The sequence below is a fragment of the Protomyctophum bolini genome (genome assembly GCF_963924005.1).
Source record: "Protomyctophum bolini genome assembly, chromosome: 17".
NCBI lineage: Eukaryota > Metazoa > Chordata > Actinopteri > Myctophiformes > Myctophidae > Protomyctophum > Protomyctophum bolini.
The window spans coordinates 43,073,979-43,101,679 of record NC_137878.1 but is presented as its reverse complement, the minus strand read 5'-3'; the positions used below and the strand labels follow the sequence as shown (position 1 = coordinate 43,101,679).

At 35.6% G+C, this 27,701-nt stretch overlaps 2 protein-coding genes across 2 annotated transcripts in view; both read right to left on the bottom strand.

Moving 5' to 3' along the window:
• The window catches only part of LOC308332382 (uncharacterized protein), a 42,771-nt gene that overhangs the window by 9,816 nt on the left and 5,254 nt on the right, over window positions 1-27,701 (bottom strand). The gene's annotated exons all lie outside the window — the stretch shown is intronic.
• LOC308332473 (unconventional myosin-XV-like) lies at window positions 211-25,809 on the bottom strand (the record flags this gene model as incomplete). Its single annotated transcript, XM_080788379.1, has 9 exons — window positions 211-215; window positions 15,380-15,570; window positions 16,783-17,018; window positions 18,855-18,950; window positions 19,776-20,023; window positions 20,257-20,338; window positions 20,921-20,953; window positions 21,852-21,936; window positions 25,733-25,809. 9 exons carry the CDS (start codon window positions 25,807-25,809, stop codon window positions 211-213), a joined length of 1,053 nt encoding a protein of 350 aa, XP_080644505.1.

The following is a 27,701-nucleotide window of genomic DNA, read 5'->3' as shown; positions in this document are numbered from 1 at the left end:
ATTTGGCGTTTTAGTTGTTCATATTATTATTACTACTACTGCAAATAATAATAATAATAACAAAAAATAGTAATAGATAATAATAATATCCTTGTTGTGTGAATCTGTCTCAAACTAACAGCAGAAATATGTTCAGGATGATATGGAAATGTTTGACAACAAAACAGCAGTTTCTCAGTTATATAAGGATCCTCACAGCTTCATATCCTGCTACCCTAATAGACAGGGGGTACATGAGCACATGGCCGTTCATTCGTGCTCTATTTCCGACCAAACCACACTTCCACCACACATCTCTCTATGCAAAATAAAACCTGCACACTCCCACAAAACATATAGACTACATTGCATTCGCCAAAAATGTCTTATTTACTGTTTAAATATTACTTTTCTGACCTAATAGACAGGGGGTACATGAGCACATGGCCGTTCATTTCAAAATTCAAAAATGAAAAATGAAAAAAACTGTGGGTTATAGCCCATGTTTTTTGAAATTTTGAAAAAAAAAGTTAGCCTCGTTTCTCATCATTTTGGACCGTGGGCTATAGCCCATATCGTACGGCATACTATGGCACGCCGTTTTTCATCATTTTTGAGGATTTGAAAAAAATGAAAAATGAAAAAAACGGTGGGTTATAGCCCATGTTTTTTTAAATTTTGAAAAAAAAAGTTAGCCTCGTTTCTCATCATTTTGGACCGTGGGCTATAGCCCATATCGTACGGCATACTATGGCACGCCGTTTTTCATCATTTTTGAGGATTTGAAAAAAATTAAAAATGAAAAAAACGGTGGGTTATAGCCCATGTTTTTTGAAATTTTGAAAAAAAAGTTAGCCTCGTTTCTCATCATTTTGGACCGTGGGCTATAGCCCATATCGTACGGCATACTATGGCACGCCGTTTTTCATCATTTTTGAGAATTTGAAAAAAATTAAAAATTAAAAAAACGATGGGTTATAGCCCATGTTTTTTGAAATTTTGAAAAAAAAAGTTAGCCTCGTTTCTCATCATTTTGGACCGTGGGCTATAGCCCATATCGTACGGCATACTATGGCACGCCGTTTTTCATCATTTTTGAGGATTTGAAAAAAATGAAAAATGAAAAAAACTGTGGGTTATAGCCCATGTTTTTTGAAATTTTGAAAAAAAAAGTTAGCCTCGTTTCTCATCATTTTGGACCGTGGGCTATAGCCCATATCGTACGGCATACTATGGCACGCCGTTTTTCATCATTTTTGAGGATTTGAAAAAAATGAAAAATGAAAAAAACGGTGGGTTATAGCCCATGTTTTTTTAAATTTTGAAAAAAAAAGTTAGCCTCGTTTCTCATCATTTTGGACCGTGGGCTATAGCCCATATCGTACGGCATACTATGGCACGCCGTTTTTCATCATTTTTGAGGATTTGAAAAAAATTAAAAATGAAAAAAACGGTGGGTTATAGCCCATGTTTTTTGAAATTTTGGAAAAAAAAGTTAGCCTCGTTTCTCATCATTTTGGACCGTGGGCTATAGCCCATATCGTACGGCATACTATGGCACGCCGTTTTTCATCATTTTTGAGGATTTGAAAAAAATTAAAAATGAAAAAAACGGTGGGTTATAGCCCATGTTTTTTGAAATTTTGAAAAAAAAGTTAGCCTCGTTTCTCATCATTTTGGACCGTGGGCTATAGCCCATATCGTACGGCATACTATGGCACGCCGTTTTTCATCATTTTTGAGAATTTGAAAAAAATTAAAAATTAAAAAAACGATGGGTTATAGCCCATGTTTTTTGAAATTTTGAAAAAAAAAGTTAGCCTCGTTTCTCATCATTTTGGACCGTGGGCTATAGCCCATATCGTACGGCATACTATGGCACGCCGTTTTTCATCATTTTTGAGGATTTGAAAAAAATGAAAAATGAAAAAAACTGTGGGTTATGGCCCATGTTTTTTGAAATTTTGAAAAAAAAAGTTAGCCTCGTTTCTCATCATTTTGGACCGTGGGCTATAGCCCATATCGTACGGCATACTATGGCACGCCGTTTTTCATCATTTTTGAGGATTTGAAAAAAATGAAAAATGAAAAAAACGGTGGGTTATAGCCCATGTTTTTTTAAATTTTGAAAAAAAAAGTTAGCCTCGTTTCTCATCATTTTGGACCGTGGGCTATAGCCCATATCGTACGGCATACTATGGCACGCCGTTTTTCATCATTTTTGAGGATTTGAAAAAAATTAAAAATGAAATAAACGGTGGGTTATAGCCCATGTTTTTTGAAATTTTGGAAAAAAAAGTTAGCCTCGTTTCTCATCATTTTGGACCGTGGGCTATAGCCCATATCGTACGGCATACTATGGCACGCCGTTTTTCATCATTTTTGAGGATTTGAAAAAAATGAAAAATGAAAAAAACGGTGGGTTATAGCCCATGTTTTTTGAAATTTTGAAAAAAAAAGTTAGCCTCGTTTCTCATCATTTTGGACCGTGGGCTAAAGCCCATATCGTACGGCATACTATGGCACGCCGTTTTTCATCATTTTTGAGGATTTGAAAAAAATTAAAAATTAAAAAAACGGTGGGTTATAGCCCATGTTTTTTGAAATTTTGAAAAAAAAAGTTAGCCTCGTTTCTCATCATTTTGGACCGTGGGCTATAGCCCATATCGTACGGCATACTATGGCACGCCGTTTTTCATCATTTTTGAGGATTTGAAAAAAATGAAAAATGAAAAAAACGGTGGGTTATAGCCCATGTTTTTTGAAATTTTGAAAAAAAAAGTTAGCCTCGTTTCTCATCATTTTGGACCGTGGGCTATAGCCCATATCGTACGGCATACTATGGCACGCCGTTTTTCATCATTTTTGAGGATTTGAAAAAAATGAAAAATGAAAAAAACGGTGGGTTATAGCCCATGTTTTTTGAAATTTTGAAAAAAAAAGTTAGCCTCGTTTCTCATCATTTTGGACCGTGGGCTATAGCCCATATCGTACGGCATACTATGGCACGCCGTTTTTCATCATTTTTGAGGATTTGAAAAAAATGAAAAATGAAAAAAACGGTGGGTTATAGCCCATGTTTTTTGAAATTTTGAAAAAAAAAGTTAGCCTCGTTTCTCATCATTTTGGACCGTGGGCTATAGCCCATATCGTACGGCATACTATGCCACGCCGTTTTTCATCATTTTTGAGGATTTGAAAAAAATTAAAAATGAAAAAAACGGTGGGTTATAGCCCATGTTTTTTGAAATTTTGGAAAAAAAAGTTAGCCTCGTTTCTCATCATTTTGGACCGTGGGCTATAGCCCATATCGTACGGCATACTATGGCACGCCGTTTTTCATCATTTTTGAGGATTTGAAAAAAATTAAAAATTAAAAAAACGGTGGGTTATAGCCCATGTTTTTTGAAATTTTGGAAAAAAAAGTTAGCCTCGTTTCTCATCATTTTGGACCGTGGGCTATAGCCCATATCGTACGGCATACTATGGCACGCCGTTTTTCATCATTTTTGAGGATTTGAAAAAAATGAAAAATGAAAAAAACGGTGGGTTATAGCCCATGTTTTTTTTAATTTTGAAAAAAAAGTTAGCCTCGTTTCTCATCATTTTGGACCGTGGGCTATAGCCCATATCGTACGGCATACTATGGCACGCCGTTTTTCATCATTTTTGAGGATTTGAAAAAAATTAAAAATGAAAAAAACGGTGGGTTATAGCCCATGTTTTTTGAAATTTTGGAAAAAAAAGTTAGCCTCGTTTCTCATCATTTTGGACCGTGGGCTATAGCCCATATCGTACGGCATACTATGGCACGCCGTTTTTCATCATTTTTGAGGATTTGAAAAAAATGAAAAATGAAAAAAACGGTGGGTTATAGCCCATGTTTTTTGAAATTTTGAAAAAAAAAGTTAGCCTCGTTTCTCATCATTTTGGACCGTGGGCTATAGCCCATATCGTACGGCATACTATGGCACGCCGTTTTTCATCATTTTTGAGGATTTGAAAAAAATTTAAAATGAAAAAAACGGTGGGTTATAGCCCATGTCTTTTGAAATTTTGAAAAAAAAAGTTAGCCTCGTTTCTCATCATTTTGGACCGTGGGCTATAGCCCATATCGTACGGCATACTATGGCACGCCGTTTTTCATCATTTTTGAGGATTTGAAAAAAATTAAAAATGAAAAAAACGGTGGGTTATAGCCCATGTTTTTTGAAATTTTGGAAAAAAAAGTTAGCCTCGTTTCTCATCATTTTGGACCGTGGGCTATAGCCCATATCGTACGGCATACTATGGCACGCCGTTTTTCATCATTTTTGAGGATTTGAAAAAAATGAAAAATGAAAAAAACGGTGGGTTATAGCCCATGTTTTTTGAAATTTTGAAAAAAAAAGTTAGCCTCGTTTCTCATCATTTTGGACCGTGGGCTATAGCCCATATCGTACGGCATACTATGGCACGCCGTTTTTCATCATTTTTGAGGATTTGAAAAAAATTAAAAATTAAAAAAACGGTGGGTTATAGCCCATGTTTTTTGAAATTTTGAAAAAAAAAGTTAGCCTCGTTTCTCATCATTTTGGACCGTGGGCTATAGCCCATATCGTACGGCATACTATGGCACGCCGTTTTTCATCATTTTTGAGGATTTGAAAAAAATGAAAAATGAAAAAAACGGTGGGTTATAGCCCATGTTTTTTGAAATTTTGAAAAAAAAAGTTAGCCTCGTTTCTCATCATTTTGGACCGTGGTCTATAGCCCATATCGTACGGCATACTATGGCACGCCGTTTTTCATCATTTTTGAGGATTTGAAAAAAATGAAAAATGAAAAAAACGGTGGGTTATAGCCCATGTTTTTTGAAATTTTGGAAAAAAAAGTTAGCCTCGTTTCTCATCATTTTGGACCGTGGGCTATAGCCCATATCGTACGGCATACTATGGCACGCCGTTTTTCATCATTTTTGAGGATTTGAAAAAAATGAAAAATGAAAAAAACGGTGGGTTATAGCCCATGTTTTTTGAAATTTTGAAAAAAAAAGTTAGCCTCGTTTCTCATCATTTTGGACCGTGGGCTATAGCCCATATCGTACGGCATAATATGGCACGCCGTTTTTCATCATTTTTGAGGATTTGAAAAAAATTAAAAATTAAAAAAACGGTGGGTTATAGCCCATGTTTTTTGAAATTTTGAAAAAAAAAGTTAGCCTCGTTTCTCATCATTTTGGACCGTGGGCTATAGCCCATATCGTACGGCATACTATGGCACGCCGTTTTTCATCATTTTTGAGGATTTGAAAAAAATGAAAAATGAAAAAAACGGTGGGTTATAGCCCATGTTTTTTGAAATTTTGAAAAAAAAAGTTAGCCTCGTTTCTCATCATTTTGGACCGTGGGCTATAGCCCATATCGTACGGCATACTATGGCACGCCGTTTTTCATCATTTTTGAGGATTTGAAAAAAATGAAAAATAAAAAAAACGGTGGGTTATAGCCCATGTTTTTTGAAATTTTGAAAAAAAAAGTTAGCCTCGTTTCTCATCATTTTGGACCGTGGGCTATAGCCCATATCGTACGGCATACTATGGCACGCCGTTTTTCATCATTTTTGAGGATTTGAAAAAAATTAAAAATGAAAAAAACGGTGGGTTATAGCCCATGTTTTTTGAAATTTTGGAAAAAAAAGTTAGCCTCGTTTATCATCATTTTGGACCGTGGGCTATAGCCCATATCGTACGGCATACTATGGCACGCCGTTTTTCATCATTTTTGAGGATTTGAAAAAAATTAAAAATTAAAAAAACGGTGGGTTATAGCCCATGTTTTTTGAAATTTTGAAAAAAAAAGTTAGCCTCGTTTCTCATCATTTTGGACCGTGGGCTATAGCCCATATCGTACGGCATACTATGGCACGCCGTTTTTCATCATTTTTGAGGATTTGAAAAAAATGAAAAATGAAAAAAACGGTGGGTTATAGCCCATGTTTTTTGAAATTTTGAAAAAAAAAGTTAGCCTCGTTTCTCATCATTTTGGACCGTGGGCTATAGCCCATATCGTACGGCATACTATGGCACGCCGTTTTTCATCATTTTTGAGGATTTGAAAAAAATGAAAAATGAAAAAAACGGTGGGTTATAGCCCATGTTTTTTGAAATTTTGAAAAAAAAAGTTAGCCTCGTTTCTCATCATTTTGGACCGTGGGCTATAGCCCATATCGTACGGCATACTATGGCACGCCGTTTTTCATCATTTTTGAGGATTTGAAAAAAATTAAAAATGAAAAAAACGGTGGGTTATAGCCCATGTTTTTTGAAATTTTGGAAAAAAAAGTTAGCCTCGTTTCTCATCATTTTGGACCGTGGGCTATAGCCCATATCGTACGGCATACTATGGCACGCCGTTTTTCATCATTTTTGAGGATTTGAAAAAAATGAAAAATGAAAAAAACGGTGGGTTATAGCCCATGTTTTTTTTTATTTTGAAAAAAAAAGGTTAGCCTCGTTTCTCATCATTTTGGACCGTGGGCTATAGCCCATATCGTACGGCATACTATGGCACGCCGTTTTTCATCATTTTTGAGGATTTGAAAAAAATTAAAAATGAAAAAAACGGTGGGTTATAGCCCATGTTTTTTGAAATTTTGGAAAAAAAAGTTAGCCTCGTTTCTCATCATTTTGGACCGTGGGCTATAGCCCATATCGTACGGCATACTATGGCACGCCGTTTTTCATCATTTTTGAGGATTTGAAAAAAATTAAAAATGAAAAAAACGGTGGGTTATAGCCCATGTTTTTTGAAATTTTGGAAAAAAAAGTTAGCCTCGTTTATCATCATTTTGGACCGTGGGCTATAGCCCATATCGTACGGCATACTATGGCACGCCGTTTTTCATCATTTTTGAGGATTTGAAAAAAATGAAAAATGAAAAAAACGGTGGGTTATAGCCCATGTTTTTTGAAATTTTGAAAAAAAAAGTTAGCCTCGTTTCTCATCATTTTGGACCGTGGGCTCTAGCCCATATCGTACGGCATACTATGGCACGCCGTTTTTCATCATTTTTGAGGATTTGAAAAAAATGAAAAATGAAAAAAACGGTGGGTTATAGCCCATGTTTTTTGAAATTTTGAAAAAAAAAGTTAGCCTCGTTTCTCATCATTTTGGACCGTGGGCTATAGCCCATATCGTACGGCATACTATGGCACGCCGTTTTTCATCATTTTTGAGGATTTGAAAAAAATTAAAAATGAAAAAAACGGTGGGTTATAGCCCATGTTTTTTGAAATTTTGGAAAAAAAAGTTAGCCTCGTTTCTCATCATTTTGGACCGTGGGCTATAGCCCATATCGTACGGCATACTATGGCACGCCGTTTTTCATCATTTTTGAGGATTTGAAAAAAATGAAAAATGAAAAAAACGGTGGGTTATAGCCCATGTTTTTTTTTATTTTGAAAAAAAAAGGTTAGCCTCGTTTCTCATCATTTTGGACCGTGGGCTATAGCCCATATCGTACGGCATACTATGGCACGCCGTTTTTCATCATTTTTGAGGATTTGAAAAAAATTAAAAATGAAAAAAACGGTGGGTTATAGCCCATGTTTTTTGAAATTTTGGAAAAAAAAGTTAGCCTCGTTTCTCATCATTTTGGACCGTGGGCTATAGCCCATATCGTACGGCATACTATGGCATGCCGTTTTTCATCATTTTTGAGGATTTGAAAAAAATTAAAAATGAAAAAAACGGTGGGTTATAGCCCATGTTTTTTGAAATTTTGAAAAAAAAAGTTAGCCTCGTTTCTCATCATTTTGAGGATTTGAAAAAAATTAAAAATGAAAAAAACGGTGGGTTATAGCCCATGTCTTTTGAAATTTTGGAAAAAAAAGTTAGCCTCGTTTCTCATCATTTTGGACCGTGGGCTATAGCCCATATCGTACGGCATACTATGGCACGCCGTTTTTCATCATTTTTGAGGATTTGAAAAAAATGAAAAATGAAAAAAACGGTGGGTTATAGCCCATGTTTTTTTAAATTTTGAAAAAAAAAGTTAGCCTCGTTTCTCATCATTTTGGACCGTGGGCTATAGCCCATATCGTACGGCATACTATGGCACGCCGTTTTTCATCATTTTTGAGGATTTGAAAAAAATTAAAAATGAAAAAAACGGTGGGTTATAGCCCATGTTTTTTGAAATTTTGAAAAAAAAAGTTAGCCTCGTTTCTCATCATTTTGGACCGTGGGCTATAGCCCATATCGTACGGCATACTATGGCACGCCGTTTTTCATCATTTTTGAGGATTTGAAAAAAATGAAAAATGAAAAAAACGGTGGGTTATAGCCCATGTTTTTTGAAATTTTGGAAAAAAAAGTTAGCCTCGTTTCTCATCATTTTGGACCGTGGGCTATAGCCCATATCGTACGGCATACTATGGCACGCCGTTTTTCATCATTTTTGAGGATTTGAAAAAAATTAAAAATTAAAAAAACGGTGGGTTATAGCCCATGTTTTTTGAAATTTTGGAAAAAAAAGTTAGCCTCGTTTCTCATCATTTTGGACCGTGGGCTATAGCCCATATCGTACGGCATACTATGGCACGCCGTTTTTCATCATTTTTGAGGATTTGAAAAAAATGAAAAATGAAAAAAACGGTGGGTTATAGCCCATGTTTTTTTTAATTTTGAAAAAAAAAGTTAGCCTCGTTTCTCATCATTTTGGACCGTGGGCTATAGCCCATATCGTACGGCATACTATGGCACGCCGTTTTTCATCATTTTTGAGGATTTGAAAAAAATTAAAAATGAAAAAAACGGTGGGTTATAGCCCATGTTTTTTGAAATGTTGGAAAAAAAAGTTAGCCTCGTTTCTCATCATTTTGGACCGTGGGCTATAGCCCATATCGTACGGCATACTATGGCACTCCGTTTTTCATCATTTTTGAGGATTTGAAAAAAATGAAAAATGAAAAAAACGGTGGGTTATAGCCCATGTTTTTTGAAATTTTGAAAAAAAAAGTTAGCCTCGTTTCTCATCATTTTGGACCGTGGGCTATAGCCCATATCGTACGGCATACTATGGCACGCCGTTTTTCATCATTTTTGAGGATTTGAAAAAAAATAAAAATGAAAAAAACGGTGGGTTATAGCCCATGTCTTTTGAAATTTTGAAAAAAAAAGTTAGCCTCGTTTCTCATCATTTTGGACCGTGGGCTATAGCCCATATCGTACGGCATACTATGGCACGCCGTTTTTCATCATTTTTGAGGATTTGAAAAAAATTAAAAATGAAAAAAACGGTGGGTTATAGCCCATGTTTTTTGAAATTTTGGAAAAAAAAGTTAGCCTCGTTTCTCATCATTTTGGACCGTGGGCTATAGCCCATATCGTACGGCATACTATGGCACGCCGTTTTTCATCATTTTTGAGGATTTGAAAAAAATGAAAAATGAAAAAAACGGTGGGTTATAGCCCATGTTTTTTGAAATTTTGAAAAAAAAAGTTAGCCTCGTTTCTCATCATTTTGGACCGTGGGCTATAGCCCATATCGTACGGCATACTATGGCACGCCGTTTTTCATCATTTTTGAGGATTTGAAAAAAATTAAAAATTAAAAAAACGGTGGGTTATAGCCCATGTTTTTTGAAATTTTGAAAAAAAAAGTTAGCCTCGTTTCTCATCATTTTGGACCGTGGGCTATAGCCCATATCGTACGGCATACTATGGCACGCCGTTTTTCATCATTTTTGAGGATTTGAAAAAAATGAAAAATGAAAAAAACGGTGGGTTATAGCCCATGTTTTTTGAAATTTTGAAAAAAAAAGTTAGCCTCGTTTCTCATCATTTTGGACCGTGGTCTATAGCCCATATAGGGTTAGGGTTAGGCTTAGGGTTAGGTCAAAAATACTTTTTGTCAAATTATTTTGTCAAATTATTTTGTAATTTGACAAAATAATTTGACAAAATAATTTGACAAAAAGTATTTGACAAAAAGTATTTTGTAAAAAGTATTTTGTAAAATATTTTGTATTTGTCAAATTATTTTGTCAAATTATTTTGGGGGGCAAATTATTTTGCAGGCAAATTAGGGTTTTGGCAAATTAGGGTTTTGGCAAATTAGGGTTTTGGAAAATTATTTTGCAGGCAAATAATTTTGCAGGCAAATAATTTTGCAGGCAAATTAGGGTTTTGGCAAATTATTTTGCAGGCAAATTATTTTGCAGGCAAATTGTTTTGCAGGCAAATTGTTTTGCAGGCAAATTGTTTTGCAGGCAAATTGTTTTGCAGGCAAATTATTTAGCAGGCAAATTATTTAGCAGGAAAATTATTTTGCAGGAAAATTATTTTGCAGGAAAATTATTTTGCAGGCAAATTAGGGTTTTGGCAAATTAGGGTTTTGGCAAATTAGGGTTTTGGCAAATTAGGGTTTTGGCAAATTATTTAGCAGGCAAATTATTTTGCAGGCAAATTATTTAGCAGGCAAATTATTTTGCAGGCAAATTATTTTGCAGGCAAATTAGGGTTTTGGCAAATTATTTTGCAGGCAAATTATTTTGCAGGCAAATTATTTTGCAGGCAAATTGTTTTGCAGGCAAATTATTTAGCAGGCAAATTATTTTGCAGGCAAATTATTTTGCAGGAAAATTATTTTGCAGGAAAATTATTTTGCAGGAAAATTATTTTGCAGGCAAATTAGGGTTTTGGCAAATTAGGGTTTTGGCAAATTAGGGTTTTGGCAAATTATTTAGCAGGCAAATCATTTTGCAGGCAAATTATTTAGCAGGCAAATTATTTTGCAGGCAAATTATTTAGCAGGCAAATTATTTTGCAGGCAAATTATTTTGCAGGCAAATTATTTTGCAGGCAAATTATTTTGCAGGCAAATTAGGGTTTTGGCAAATTAGGGTTTTGGCAAATTATTTAGCAGGCAAATTATTTAGCAGGCAAATTATTTTGCAGGCAAATTAGGGTTTTGGCAAATTAGGGTTTTGGCAAATTATTTAGCAGGCAAATTATTTAGCAGGCAAATTATTTTGCAGGCAAATTATTTTGCAGGCAAATTATTTTGTCAATTTTTTTGTCAAATTTGACAAAATACTTTTTACAAAATACTTTTTACAAAATACTTTTTACAAAATACTTTTTACAAAATACTTTTTACAAAATACTTTTTACAAAATATTTTACAAAATACTTTTTACAAAATACTTTTTGTCAAATACTTTTTGTCAAATTATTTTGTCAAATTATTTTGTCAAATTATTTTGTCAAATTATTTTGGGGGGCAAATTATTTTGCAGGCAAATTATTTTGCAGGCAAATTATTTTGCAGGCAAATTAGGGTTTTGGCAAATTAGGGTTTTGGCAAATTAGGGTTTTGGCAAATTAGGGTTTTGGCAAATTATTTAGCAGGCAAATCATTTTGCAGGCAAATTATTTAGCAGGCAAATTATTTTGCAGGCAAATTATTTTGCAGGCAAATTATTTTGCAGGCAAATTATTTTGCAGGCAAATTAGGGTTTTGTCAAATTAGGGTTTTGTCAAATTAGGGTTTTGTCAAATTATTTTGTCAAATTATTTTGTAAAAAGTATTTTGTAAAAAGTATTTTGTAAAAAGTATTTTGTAAAGAGTATTTTGTAAAAAGTGGGAACAAAGTGGGAACAAATTATTTTGCAGGCAAATTATTTAGCAGGCAAATTATTTAGCAGGCAAATTATTTTGCAGGCAAATTATTTTGCAGGCAAATTAGGGTTTTGGCAAATTATTTTGCAGGCAAATTATTTAGCAGGCAAATTATTTAGCAGGCAAATTATTTTGCAGGCAAATTATTTTGCAGGCAAATTATTTTGCAGGCAAATTAGGGTTTTGGCAAATTAGGGTTTTGGCAAATTATTTAGCAGGCAAATTATTTTGCAGGTAAATTATTTTGCAGGCAAATTATTTTGCAGGCAAATTATTTTGCAGGGTTAGGGTTAGGGTTAGGGTTAGGCAAATTATTAGGGTTTTGTCAAATTATTTTGTCAAATTTTACAAAATACTTTTTACAAAATACTTTTTACAAAATACTTTTTACAAAATACTTTTTACAAAATACTTTTTACAAAATACTTTTTACAAAATACTTTTTACAAAATACTTTTTACAAAATACTTTTTACAAAATACTTTTCACAAAATACTTTTCACAAAATACTTTTTACAAAATACTTTTTGTCAAATTATTTTGTCAAATTATTTTGTCAAATTATTTTGTAAAAAGTATTTTGTAAAAAGTATTTTGTAAAAAGTATTTTGTAAAAAGTATTTTGTAAAAAGTGGGAACAAAGTGGGAACAAATTATTTTGCAGGCAAATTAGGGTTTTGGCAAATTAGGGTTTTGGCAAATTATTTAGCAGGCAAATTATTTAGCAGGCAAATTATTTTGCAGGCAAATTATTTTGCAGGCAAATTAGGGTTTTGGCAAATTAGGGTTTTGGCAAATTAGGGTTTTGGCAAAATAAGTGTTTTTACAAAATACTTTTTACAAAATACTTTTTACAAAATACTTTTTACAAAATACTTTTCACAAAATACTTTTTACAAAATACTTTTTGTCAAATTATTTTGTCAAATTATTTTGTCAAATTATTTTGTAAAAAGTATTTTGTAAAAAGTATTTTGTAAAAAGTATTTTGTAAAAAGTATTTTGTAAAAAGTGGGAACAAAGTGGGAACAAATTATTTTGCAGGCAAATTAGGGTTTTGGCAAATTAGGGTTTTGGCAAATTATTTTGCAGGCAAATTATTTAGCAGGCAAATTATTTAGCAGGCAAATTATTTAGCAGGCAAATTATTTTGCAGGCAAATTAGGGTTTTGGCAAATTAGGGTTTTGGCAAATTAGGGTTTTGGCAAATTATTTAGCAGGCAAATTATTTAGCAGGCAAATTATTTAGCAGGCAAATTATTTTGCAGGCAAATTATTTTGCAGGCAAATTATTTTGCAGGCAAATTATTTTGTCAATTTTTTTGTCAAATTTGACAAAATACTTTACAAAATACTTTTTACAAAATACTTTTTACAAAATACTTTTTACAAAATACTTTTTACAAAATATTTTACAAAATACTTTTTGTCAAATACTTTTTGTCAAATACTTTTTGTCAAATTATTTTGTCAAATTATTTTGTCAAATTATTTTGTCAAATTATTTTGAAAAAACCCTTTATTTTGTCAAATTATTTTGTCAAATTATTTTGTCAAATTATTTTGTCAAATTATTTTGTCAAATTATTTTGTCAAATTATTTTGTCAAATTATTTTGTCAAATTATTTTGTCAAATTATTTTGTCAAATTATTTTGTCAAATTATTTTGTCAAATTATTTTGTCAAATTATTTTGTCAAATTATTTTGTCAAATTATTTTGTCAAATTATTTTGTCAAATTATTTTGTCAAATTATTTTGTCAAATTATTTTGTCAAATTATTTTGTCAAATTATTTTGTCAAATTATTTTGTCAAATTATTTTGTCAAATTATTTTGTCAAATTATTTTGTCAAATTATTTTGTCAAATTATTTTGTCAAATTATTTTGTCAAATTATTTTGTCAAATTATTTTGTCAAATTATTTTGTCAAATTATTTTGTCAAATTATTTTGTCAAATTATTTTGTCAAATTATTTTGGGGGGCAAATTATTTTGTCAAATTATTTTGTCAAATTATTTTGTCAAATTATTTTGTCAAATTATTTTGTCAAATTATTTTGTCAAATTATTTTGTCAAATTATTTTGTCAAATTATTTTGTCAAATTATTTTGTCAAATTATTTTGTCAAATTATTTTGTCAAATTATTTTGTCAAATTATTTTGTCAAATTATTTTGTCAAATTATTTTGTCAAATTATTTTGTCAAATTATTTTGTCAAATTATTTTGTCAAATTATTTTGTCAAATTATTTTGTCAAATTATTTTGTCAAATTATTTTGTCAAATTATTTTGTCAAATTATTTTGTCAAATTATTTTGTCAAATTATTTTGTCAAATTATTTTGTCAAATTATTTTGTCAAATTATTTTGTCAAATTATTTTGTCAAATTATTTTGTCAAATTATTTTGTCAAATTATTTTGTCAAATTATTTTGTCAAATTATTTTGTCAAATTATTTTGTCAAATTATTTTGTCAAATTATTTTGTCAAATTATTTTGTCAAATTATTTTGTCAAATTATTTTGTCAAATTATTTTGTCAAATTATTTTGTCAAATTATTTTGTCAAATTATTTTGTCAAATTATTTTGTCAAATTATTTTGTCAAATTATTTATATTATAATATAATACTTTTTACAAAATACTTTTTACAAAATACTTTTTACAAAATACTTTTTACAAAATACTTTTTACAAAATACTTTTTACAAAATACTTTGTCAAATTATTTTGTCAAATTATTTTGTCAAATTATTTTGTCAAATTATTTTGTCAAATTATTTTGCAGGCAAATTATTTTGCAGGCAAATTATTTTGCAGGCAAATTATTTTGCAGGCAAATTAGGGTTTTGGCAAATTAGGGTTTTGGCAAATTATTTTGCAGGCAAATTATTTTGCAGGCAAATTATTTTGCAGGCAAATTATTTTGCAGGCAAATTATTGTCAAATTTTTTGTCAAATTTGACAAAATACTTTTTACAAAATACTTTTTACAAAATACTTTTTACAAAATACTTTTTACAAAATACTTTTTACAAAATACTTTTTACAAAATACTTTTTACAAAATACTTTTTGTCAAATACTTTTTGTCAAATACTTTTTGTCAAATACTTTTTGTCAAATTATTTTGTCAAATTATTTTGTCAAATTATTTTGTCAAATTATTTTGTCAAATTATTTTGTCAAATTATTTTGTCAAATTATTTTGTCAAATTATTTTGTCAAATTATTTTGTCAAATTATTTTGTCAAATTATTTTGTCAAATTATTTTGTCAAATTATTTTGTCAAATTATTTTGTCAAATTATTTTGTCAAATTATTTTGTCAAATTATTTTGTCAAATTATTTTGTCAAATTATTTTGTCAAATTATTTTGTCAAATTATTTTGTCAAATTATTTTGTCAAATTATTTTGTCAAATTATTTTGTCAAATTATTTTGTCAAATTATTTTGTCAAATTATTTTGTCAAATTATTTTGTCAAATTATTTTGTCAACTTTTGACACTTTTGGTTGTTGAGAAACAGCTCCTAAAACATTATTTGACACTTTTGGTTGTTGAGAAACAGCTCCTAAAACATTATTTGACACTTTTGGTTGTTGAGAAACAGCTCATAAAACATTATTTGACACTTTTGGTTCAATTTCCCCGCCCATACGCATCAAGTCTACCGAAGTATCAGGTGAGAATGTGACCTAAATCTCCTAGAGAGAGAGAGAAGCTCACCGTCTAAGCAATACACCTGCAGCACCATGTTAGCCTTCTTCCTATTGGCCGTCCACTCCAGCAGGGACAGCGGGTAGGTCCGTGCGGTCTCGAGGGCGGGGCCTGCACTCAACTGGGACTTCTGATTGGCCTGGATGAGTCTGTGTTGCAGCAGCGCCTGGCAACCAACGGGGGCATGGTCAGACACAAACCTGTAGAGACACAGGTCAAGGGTCAAGGGAAGCATTAGATTTATTCAGTAGTTAAGTAAGGTCAAGTAGATCATTATGATGCCTTTGAATGTCCTCACTCATTGCATGCCATATTTGTTACTTACCGCATACAGTGTTACAAGACACACACACACTACAACAGACACACACACACACACACACACACACCACAACAGACGACAAACACACACACACACACACACACACACACACACACACACACACAATACAATAGAACACAACAAGTATAATATAATAACAAAACAAAGACACAACCTCAAGACCTAAGCCGAAAAAATAGCCCCCATAAGCCGAGTAAGGAAGCTGCCATTTCCATTCACGAAAATATATTAAAAAAAATATCCTTATAAGATGCTAAGCAACAAGCTATATTATGCTTAGATGATTAAAATAAATGTGCGCGACTGTAAAGACGAAACGGAAGTGGGGAGGAGGCTCCACTTCCGCTTTATCGCTTACTCATGAATAGCTCTTCCGTTGCTCCAGACTGTATGACGGAAGCATTTGGAAATTTGCGAGAGGCAACCGCCTGGTAACGTGAGACGAGTGTCATTAGTAGGAAGTAGAGATGGGACTCGATTAAAAAAAAAAATCTAATTAATCAGAGGCTTTGTAGTTAATTAATCTAGATTAATCGCATTTTAATCGCATATCAAAATTCAACCTGAGAACAGCGAGAAACCTTTTTTAATGTTTTTTGATATCCCAGTGAATCAATGAATTAGTGACTACAGGATACCACTCATTTTCAACATTTTACTGTCATTAATATACCTGTTGTGGAAATAATAATAAAAAGTCACCCCATTCTGTGTTGCCTAGAACTGGAGGTCTGAAAAAAAATAGTAACAGTAACAAGTACATCTCAGTGACATCACAAAGCTGTACTTACTTCATATTGTTACTGTTTTTTGTCAGACCTCCAGTTCTAGGCAACACAAAATGGGGTGACTTTTTATTATTTCCAGTTTTCAGTACTATAGTAAAGCGCCCAGTGAGAAACGTTCCGCGGTGAAAAAAAAGGTGCGATTAATTTATCTGTAGTTAATCGCAATAATTTTTTCTGTAGTTAATTAATCTAAATTAATCGCAATTAGTCCCAGCCCTAATAGGAAGAGTTATTCAGTCTGTGTGCCCGCGGCGCGCATGCATGCGCGCCGTAACACTCACTTCAGCAGGTGTTTCTCCAGCTTGGGCGACGGTGCGAAGGCGCAGGCGCAGGCCAGCAGCAGCAGCCAGCCCCGGTCGGCGTTGTGGGGGTTGAAGTTCCGCCACACCTGATTGGCCACCTGGGACATGATCTCGTCCCTCAAGCCCGGCGAGGAGAGGCCGCGCTGGATGATGTAGTTCCCGAACAGGTTCTCGGGAGCGCCGTTCAGGTGGGGGTCGCCCATGAACCTCAACACCTACAGGGAAAGGAAAAGAAAGGTACTATGTTTACCCAGGGTAACTGGACTAAGGAAAGGAAAGGTACTATGTTTACCCAGGGTAACTGGACTAAGGAAAGGAAAGATACTATGTTTACCCAGGGTAACTGGACTAAGGAAAGGAAAGGTACTATGTTTACCCAGGGTAACTGGACTAAGGAAAGGAAAGGTACTATGTTTACCCAGGGTAACCGGACTAAGGAAAGGAAAGGTACTATGTTTACCCAGGGTAACTGGACTAAGGAAAGGAAAGGTACTATGTTTACCCAGGGTAACTGGACTAAGGAAAGGAAAGGTACTATGTTTACCCAGGGTAACTGGACTAAAGAAAGGAAAGGTACTATGTTTACCCAGGGTAACTGGACTAAGGAAAGGAAAGGTACTATGTTTACCCAGGGTAACTGGACTAAGGAAAGGAAAGGTACTATGTTTACCCAGGGTAACCAGACTAAGGAAAGGAAATGTACTATGTTTACCCAGGGTAACTGGACTAAGGAAAGGAAATGTACTATGTTTACCCAGGGTAACTGGACTAAGGAAAGGAAAGGTACTATCGTAGATAATGTTGTGGGGGAGTTTTGCCAGTCCTTGTTATTTCACCGTGCTTGGGTGAGATGAGGCTCGTTTAATTACTGTACTGTCTTTGGCGCCTGATTTTCAACAGCGGAAGCCATAAAGGTCTTATCTTGGTGTAAGACTGGCCAATATAGAGGGTATGCGTGTGACATCATCATCCTACATACATCCAAACAGAAAAGTCCTGTGTGGTTGCATTAAGTGGAAACCGAGCTACACTTCCTAACCATCTGTCCATTGTACCAAGACATCAGAGACACATACTTCCCACAGATTACAACCACACACGGAGATTTTGAAAACATGACCAATGACAAAATACTCCCATATCTGCTGGGCTGAAGTACAACAATGTGCAAACACAGCAGCAAGATTTGTGAGTTGCTGTGATAGGAGAAGGATATCAAATGGAACACAACCACCCTAAAGACTAATCATTGTGTATATTCCTGCACTATACCTGCATTGAGTGATCTTGGTACACAGAAGTTGATCTATTGATGATTCTGACCTTCAAAGTACATAATCTTTGTTTTGATTGTATTGCTGTATTGTTGTATTGTTCTTTCTGCTTTGGCAATGTAAACGTATGTTTTCTCATGCCAATAAAGCCCTTTGAATTGAATTGCATTAAACAAGGTTAAACTCACTTTGCAACTCACCCTGCCACTCGATTTGACACTCAAACTATGCATGATGAACTGAGTGGGGTGGGGGTAGGGAACTGTGACGGACATTGTGTATTTTGTTTGTTTAACTGTATGTAATGTGTTTTATTTTCGTTTTATTTTTCGTTTTGTCATTATTTATTTATTTTTGTTCTGTATTTATTGTCAAAACATTTTGTGATGAGATTTTGTTTGTATTTGTGCTGCCATGGGGATGTGGGGGGGGGTAAAAAATATATGTCAATTGTTTTGAATATACTTATTTGTACTGTAAAGAAATTGAATAAACATATGTTTAAAAAAATATATATGCATGATGTGCATACCCTCTATATAGCTTCATGATGAATGCCAGGCTTATTTCAAACGTTTGCACAGCTCATCCACAGCTGATGTTAGACTCTAACCTCAATGAATCTAAACAGAGTCAACAAATCAGGCTTTGTATCTGTAACTCTTTTAGAAGATGACAAACATAACGGGGTCAAGGGACAGGTTCACAGACGAAACAAAGGCCTTTTGGAACACTAGTTCACAAGAGGAGGAAGTGAGAGCACAGATGAGGTCCCACCATGATGAAAAGTCCCAGGGCTTCTTCTCGGAGGTCCTCGTCTATCCGGGTCAGTGGCGCCTCAATAGGAACCATCAGCATTCCAAACTTTGGTTCCTACATGGATAGGGAGAGGTACAAGAGGAGGTACATCTTATTAACCGTACACCCAAATAGAGCGTCAGCAAAATCAAGGTCATCTAACTGTGTCCAAGGTGTCCACTGGATGCCATTTGACCTGGCCCTTCTTTCCCACACTCACCACCAAATGCAAGAGAAAACCAACATAGAAGGCACTAGAAGGATATGTTAGTGTACTATAATATGGTGTAACGGACCCTGAAGTAGGCCTGTGCGTAGCGGTAGAAGGGTGTTCTATAATAAGGTGTAACGGACCCTGAAGTAGGCCTGTGCGTAGCGGTAGAAGGATATGTTAGTGCACTATAATAAGGTGTAACGGACCCTGAAGTAGGCCTGTGCGTAGCGGTAGAAGGGTGTTCTATAATAAGGTGTAACGGACCCTGAAGTAGGCCTGTGCGTAGCGGTAGAAGGGTGTTCTATAATAAGGTGTAACGGACCCTGAAGTAGGCCTGTGCATAGCGGTAGAAGGATATGTTAGTGTACTATAATAAGGTGTAACGGACCCTGAAGTAGGCCTGTGCGTAGCGGTAGAAGGGTGTTCTATAATAAGGTGTAACGGACCCTGAAGTAGGCCTGTGCGTAGCGGTAGAAGGGTGTTCTATAATAAGGTGTAACGGACCCTGAAGTAGGCCTGTGCGTAGCGGTAGAAGGATATGTTAGTGTACTATAATAAGGTGTAACGGACCCTGAAGTAGGCCTGTGCGTAGCGGTAGAAGGGTGTACTATAATAAGGTGTAACGGACCCTGAAGTAGGCCTGTGCGTAGCGGTAGAAGGGTGTTCTATAATAAGGTGTAACGGACCCTGAAGTAGGCCTGTGCGTAGCGGTAGAAGGGTGTTCTATAATAAGGTGTAACGGACCCTGAAGTAGGCCTGTGCGTAGCGGTAGAAGGGTGTTCTATAATAAGGTGTAACGGACCCTGAAAGTAGGCCTGTGCGTAGCGGTAGAAGGGGTAGTTGTTGATGTCCAGAGGCAGAGTGTGCTGAGCCTCCTCCCTGATGTGAGGAGCCTGGAGCATGGCCAGGCAGTCAGAATGCAACACCTTACCACCTGGAGAGAGAGAGGGAGGGGGGAGAGAGAGAGGGAGAGAGAGAGTGGGGGGGAGAGAGAGAGAGGGAGAGAGAGAGAGAGAGAGGGAGGGAGGGAGAGGGAGAGAGAGAGAGAGGGAGAGAGAGAGAGAGAGAGAGTGGGGGGGAGAGAGAGAGACATTACTTCCGAATTATTTTAATCTGAAGGTTTTATTCTGAATGAAAAGCCCTCATGATGTAACCGCGGCCACTGACTTAGTGCGGTCTGCAGTAAGGCTCCCAGCTCGGCAGGAATCACCAGGTGTGTGACATTCACCACCTCTCTCTTCATCAGCTCCTGGAAGAGAGAGAGAGAGAACATCAATGTGTGTGTGTGTGTGTGTGTGTGTGTGTGTGTGTGTGTGTGTGTGTGTGTGTGTGTGTGTGTGTGTGTGTGTGTGTGTGTGTGTGTGCGTGCCTGAAAGTGTGTGAGTCCCTGTTTTTGTAAGAAAAAGGGAGGTTATTTTCCATTTCCAGCAAAATCCTGAGAACACTGTGTCCATCATGACCTGCTTTGGCACACTGTCAGTCAGTATAGAACAATAAAAACATCATTACTGTACATAGAATACACAAATGCATTACAGAACAATTTCAAATGCATCCCCAGTAGCAGTGATGATGGGCTGTAGGGATTAGGTGGTACGGTAGAGCTATTTAAAGATGGAGTGCCGTGATTCCATACAGGGCAGGCTATAGGGTTAGGTACGGCAGTGACGACATGTATCTTGTCTTTTGGTTTAGTTTAGCTTCCATGTGTTGGTCTGTGTATGTATGCACAGATGACACAAGTATTAGGGTTTAGCTTCCATCTGTTGGTCTGTGTATGTATGTACAGTATTTACAGTATGCACAGATGACACAAAGGTTTGATCCTTACCCTGTCTCTTCGCCTGCGGTCATCCCAACGCACCTGTAAACAGCAAACAACAATTTAAAATAACTGTAACATCACTGTAGAAGAACTATCGTGAACCCCAAAAAATGGCCCTTGGATAAGCACAAGTAAGGAAAGCTAGGCTGTATGTTGCTTTGAAAACCGGCATTGAATCATCGTGTTTACTGTTGTTTCTTATGGTCAAAAGGGAGAATTGGTGGAAGAGGGTTGAGGTACTGTATATGCAACATTTTAAAATCTCCTTCAAAAGGGATCTTTTCCCTTTTTTGCTTATATATGATGAATTCCTGTTCTGTTCTTTAACTACATAGAAGTGTCTATTTGTATGTCTGTATATGTTTTGATGAATTGAACAATGTTGACCCTGTTGTAAACAAGTGTAATGCTTAATTGGGTCGTCCACTCACAGTTAACAGTCTCTGTATTGAGTTTGTGCTTGAAATGTACTGTAATTCTACAAACTGTTAATACATATTTCAATCAATCAATAAAAACCTCGTTGGTGTTGTGGACATTTTAAAGTCTATTTGGGCATTGTGAGCACCCAAGACAGTTTTTAAGTTGTTTCATTCAGTATTCATTTGATATTAAATTCCTCTATAAACCCATTGTAACTTCAAACTCCATTTTAACCATGTTAGATTCATTGAAAACAGGCCTTCTAATGAGTGTTTTTTTCAATTACTTTTTTCATGTATTTTTAATAAAGCTTTTCTTTAATAGGAAAGGGATAAAGTCTGATAAAAGGAATATCAAATATCTAATTGAAACAAGAAATGTATAAACGGTGTGGCCGTGCTCTCAAAAGCCTGAGTAGGCCTAATATGATCAAATGACCCCGAGCATGTTTGAAAGTGAAATATCCAGTTAATAAAAGGATCAAAATAGCGTACTGTACTGTACTGTACTGTACCTTGCAGTATCTTTTGCGGTTGACATACATGTTGACCGTTGAACGGAACTGGATCAGACTCTGTCTCATAATGGCATAGCGCCTCCTGGAGGAGGAACACAACATGACATGGATAATATTATATAATGGCATAGCGCCTCCTGGAGGAGGTCAAACACAACATGACATGGATAATATTATTAGCTGTAGCCTAAATTAAGCTATAAAATGCAAACCTTATGACAAAATAAATATTGATAAATTGCTGGTTTGACAGGAGAGTATTTCCTGTGCATGAAAGATGTACATATTTTCATTAATTATAAAAAAAAAAAAATCACACCCGTGTGAACTGAGTGGTGCCATGGACGTGGTGTTGGGTGCCTGCACATATGCACACATGGCATCAACGCATGGTGTTGTGTGCAGGCACACTACACTTTGTCTTTCTTTTTGCGAACGCAGTGAGCACTAACTATGAGACCTAGCAGAACATGTCTGTCTGTCTGTGTGTCTGTCTGTCTGTCACGCTGTAACACCACCAAAAATATGAATTATGATCGAAAATCTTTGTTACAATGAAACTGAATGGATGTGTTTTTTTTAATGGCAACTGTTCCATTTTGGCAGAGTCAGACGATCCGCGATGTCAACACCAGTCACTCCTCCCAGTCTCCCCCAGTCATGAAGCCTTCTACCCGGGCATAATTTCCTCTTTACGTCCCCTGTCTGTCTGGGACCACCAGAGCTCCAATAGCTATAGCAATTTACACAATCTAAATAAATAAGCATATAGAAACTATTTCACATTAACAATGTTGGTAAAACTAAGATATTTGAGGGGAAATATATAATTTATATCCACAAATAAAATATTATCATTGATTAACTCCATTCCTCTAGTCTCCATCCCTTTAGTTTCCATGAACATTGTAATTGAATGAATGTCATATCTGCAGTATGCACTGTTAGTCATGCACTTTTCAGGGAGAGTAGGGCAGACCATGATACGATCATGGTCATGATGTACATTGTTTTGTTACTAAAAATAAAATGAGACATTTTTCATATTAAAACTAAATATATGTCTGTATTGCATGTTCAAACCTAAAATGTATTTGACTAAGACTAAGACTATATAGTGCTTCTTTGTTTTAGTTTTCCGCCAGCTGGTAAAAAACACTGTTCATGTCAATGAAAGTTACATTCCGAGGTGTTTAATATTAAAACAAACGTCTTGTAACAAACACTAGCAGCGTGCTTGTTTGGGCGTGTCAGTGACTGTGTGTGGTGGTGGTGTGCAAGAGGTGGCACGCACGACCTGATGACTTAAATACATGCACGTGCGTTATTATGGATCCCACCGCAGCTCAGCCTCAACAGAGCTGAATCCGTTTTTATTCTACGGTCTCTGTCGCCCTCAAGTGGACAAAATCAGTAACAGGCCTAGAACCACAGTATGTTTCCTCTGCTGCCTTAAATGAATTACCTTTTGTAGGGTTGAGTTGAGTAAAGTTATATTTGAAAATAGGGTTAAAAAAATATCTATAACATAAATATATAACAGACCACACAATGTACTTTGAAATAACTTAAAATGGATAATAATTAACCCATGAGTTATAGTTACAATATTTAATTACTGAAGGTTAGTTCATATTGAACCCATTGCAATTTAGGCTGCTTGTTTCTTGTGTTTGTTGACACCAACAGAGAAAGAAGCATGTTGTTATTATTTTCTTATGAACACCAGACTCTGCACAACAAGCTATGAAAAAAAGAGAATACAGAAGAAACATTTAATTCTTTAAAACTATGGATGGAGCTGAAAATATTCACCATTTCAGCAACGCCAAGGAGCGCTTTCACCAAACAATAGCTGTGGAAATAGTGTATTTGGACTTGTTTACAGGTGGAGAGGAACTTTAATATTTCACCACTACACCCATAGGTGTCCCTGACAGACTTATCACACGTCACCACCAACCAGTTCATTCATTGAGCTGACTACAAGTTAAAAAAAACATTACACTAATCTACTGATGTGGTAGACAATTAGTGGACAATAAAACACTGGATAAAACATCAGCACTCGACTGCAGTAATAAACACAGATCAAATAATTTAAGGGCACTATGATCGCTTCACAGGATTCCCACACATTTTTACCAATGAATTTACAGAACCCAATTTCCAGGAATATAACAATTCAGTGCAATGATGAGTCTCTTACTCCTATGTGCAACAATGCCCAAAGACAGGCAGTGTAGCAACAATAAAGCATAGACTATAGAACGGTATGATCGGATCATTCTATTCCAAATGTTGCCTAATGTTTTTCTACACCACCTCTCCTAGGACATAGGATAAGGGCCGATTCATACTCCTATTTTAGAGCCGAATAAAAGTCGGTTCGGCTCTGTAGAGCCTACAATTTGACGTCATTTGAGGTTCGGGGGGGGTGGGGCGGGTACCGTCCTAAAGTCGGCTCTTCGGTGCTACTGAAAATTTCTGACGAGCCGAAATCATTTCGGCACTACAGCGCCGAAACAGCGGTAAAAATAGGAGTATGAATCGGCCCTTACTCTGCAGCACGCTGTGAGCTTGTAGATCGGTTCATTTTTGTCAGTGTCAAGCTGTGCTTCATTTGATGCCGATTGCCTTCATTTTACACTCTCAAGACTTGAAGATCTAATAAGGGTCCATTTGGTTACCAACTGATATCATTTAGCTGTATGGGGACCACCTGGAACCGGACCACTGGTGGCGAATCACTGCCTTACAATATTAAATATGAAGCAAATATAGATTGAAGTGCTTCGACACAAGACTGAATGGAAAGCAAAATAAAATAACAAAGTGCTCGTCACTGAACGGTACTGTAGCCCAATTTATCTTGTGCTTAAAGCAAACTAAAATAACAAAGTGCTCGTCACTGAACGGTACTGTAGCCCAATTTATCTTGTGCTTAAAGCAAACTAAAATAACAAAGTGCTCGTCACTGAACGGTACTGTAGCCCAATTTATCTTGTGCTTAAAAATGCTCATTATTTATATAAATAATGTTCTATCATTTAGTTCAACAATAAAATGTTGAAATGTATTATAGTTGTATCAAATAATGTTATATTCTTTAATTCAAACAATAAAATATGTATTTAATTTAAATACATAAAACATTTATTATTTAAAATAACAAATGTTCATAGCTGAAATTAAATTGTATGTCCCGTGAGCTGTGCAACCCGGACCACGCATCACAGCCAATATTTAACCCATTTTGGGCGGGAACCCATTTTGGTGTTTTAAGCATTGTCATGCTTTAGCTGTTGAAAAATAGCAGATCTAAAGCTCATAGCGCAGCACCGAGTGCCACACTACAAGCTTGTAGGTCTGATATTTTTGAAAAATCGTGAAAATGTGGCACAAATCTTTGAATATATATTCTTTCAGAGGGAACATTTTTAACTCATATTTGCTTCCCCCATTTTTCCCCTCACTGTATACGTTTCTTTTCCATTTTTGCTTCCTTTATGATTAATTCCTGTTCTGTTCTTTAACTATATAGAAGTGTCTATTTGTACGTCTCTAAATGTTTTGATGAATTGAACATGGTGGACCCTGTTGTAAACAAGTGTAATGCAAACTGTTAATAAATATTTCAATCAATCAATCAATTCTGGATTTGATAAGCGAGAAACACCAACACACACTCACAAAGTCACCCAAGTGAAAAACCATTAAATATACTTCATATAAAAAATAAAAAAAGTGACCAAAGTGTTCCTGTGCCTCAATGTCAGAAATGTGAGAGTTCACCGGAGGTGGGAGGAGCATTAAATGCCAACCTGGCTGAAAACACAATCTCCTCCCCTCAGTGGTGTTGGTGATGGCTCACAGACGCAGACGGCGGCTGCAGGTCTTTGCTCTCTGTGTCCGAAGCAGAGTCGATGTCCTGCGTCTGCTGTTTCATCCACATGGCAGCTCCTCGTGTCTGAGATATAGAAACAGAAAGTTAGCTCCTCTAATGCAAGTAACTGACAATATATACACAAACTCTGATGAGGCAGCATCGCATTGTTTGAAAAAAATCACTCCTGTGTGAAGTGAGGGGCTTTTTACCAACCCTTATCATCTCACATCATGACGATATCATAACATAACATATATATGTCGATTTGCTCAGTGACAGACAAAACAGACACTGTTCATTGTTAAGTTAAACGCCCGGGGGTATTTATTACATTAACCCATTCAAGGACGGGAACCCCTTTTGGGATTATGTTATGCTTTAGCTATTGAAAAATAGCAGATTTACAAGCTCATAGTGCGGCACTAAGTGCCGCGCTACGAGCTTGTAGAAAAATTGTGAAAATGTGGCGTGAATCTTTGAATATATATTCTTTCCCTGTGGACGTTTTTAACTTCAATCTTTGCTTCTGGGGGGTCTCTGGAACAGATAGGGGTCCCGCGGCCAAATACAGATAATTCTGGAGGTCCTTGACATGAAGAAAGTTGAGCACCACTGACATACTATAGATCGACAACAACAGGAGGTATGATTAATTCTAACGCGACTAGCGGTGGGCCGTCTAACACATAATCTTTGCTTAGAATTGGACGGAATTATTTAGATTTAGATTCACGCCAGCCTGTGGAGCGATGCGATGGGTTTTGATATCAATACATCACCGTCCTTTTATTGATCTCAGTCCTGGGCGACGAGTGTTACTAATTGATAGGACGGAGAACTCCGTCCTTGCCGCTCGGGTGTTAATGGCATTAAATGTTTGTGTTAGTGACAAAACAAACATTAAACTCTGTCCATTGTCAATGGACAAGACAAACATTAAACTCTGTCCATTGTCAATGGCGTTTTGAATGTTTGTCTAGACAAGACAAACTTAATTAAATTAAACATAGGAGGGGCCAGCGCCCCTCAAAAATAGAATCTTTTGTATTAGCTTTAATATGTCATGTTACTTAAGGACTGGGATCTGAGATGATGATCATTACTGTGTCTACAGTACCTGCCCCTGAGATGTCTATCAGTGAAAGATTCAATATAAAGAGGCTTTTTACAAAAGTTGTGGGGCATCTTATAAACTGGGTGGGGGCGCGAGACGAGCAGTGACGCTGACGCACAATGAATTTGGCTTAAAATAAAACGGCGATATAGCTGCAGAAGATAGAGGAGCGCATATTGGATTGGTCTTTTATTTAACAATTAAACAGCGCCTGAACCAGGCATTACCTCTCCATCAAATAAAAATATATATAATCCAAACTCCTCTGTCAATTGTAAACGAACGGTAACATGAATGAACTCTTCAAGACACTTGTCAGAAATAAAATCAACCACGGTTGATTTGATTGATCATAAAGTTAACGTGACTGTGAGTGTGTGTATGGGAAAAATATATAAACTTCACAGATTATAGATCACTTGGAATTATAACAATCTGTTGAGTATTGCCTGAATAATGCCACTGGTGAAATCCCATTTTTTATCGACATGCGATGCCGATGGAGAAATCCCACATAGTTAAATTACCGATGAAGAATTATAATCCAAGGTTTGTCAATCATATTATGGTTTATGGTTGAAAGTAAACCATAATAAGTAAACATTAAGAAGAGATCTGCAGTCATTGTGCTGCATGAGAGCAGCTCCGCTTGCTAATTGAGTTGACATTTGCGCAACTTCACTGCATGGCATTACAGTAATTAGTTATTTGCCAGCACCTGCTCCAATAAAGGCCTAAATCGAACTTTATTTATATAGCACATTTAAAACAATAAAAGCTGACCAAATTGCTGTAGGCCTACAGGCTGAAACAAGTGGAGCACAAAAAAAAGCATAATTAAAAG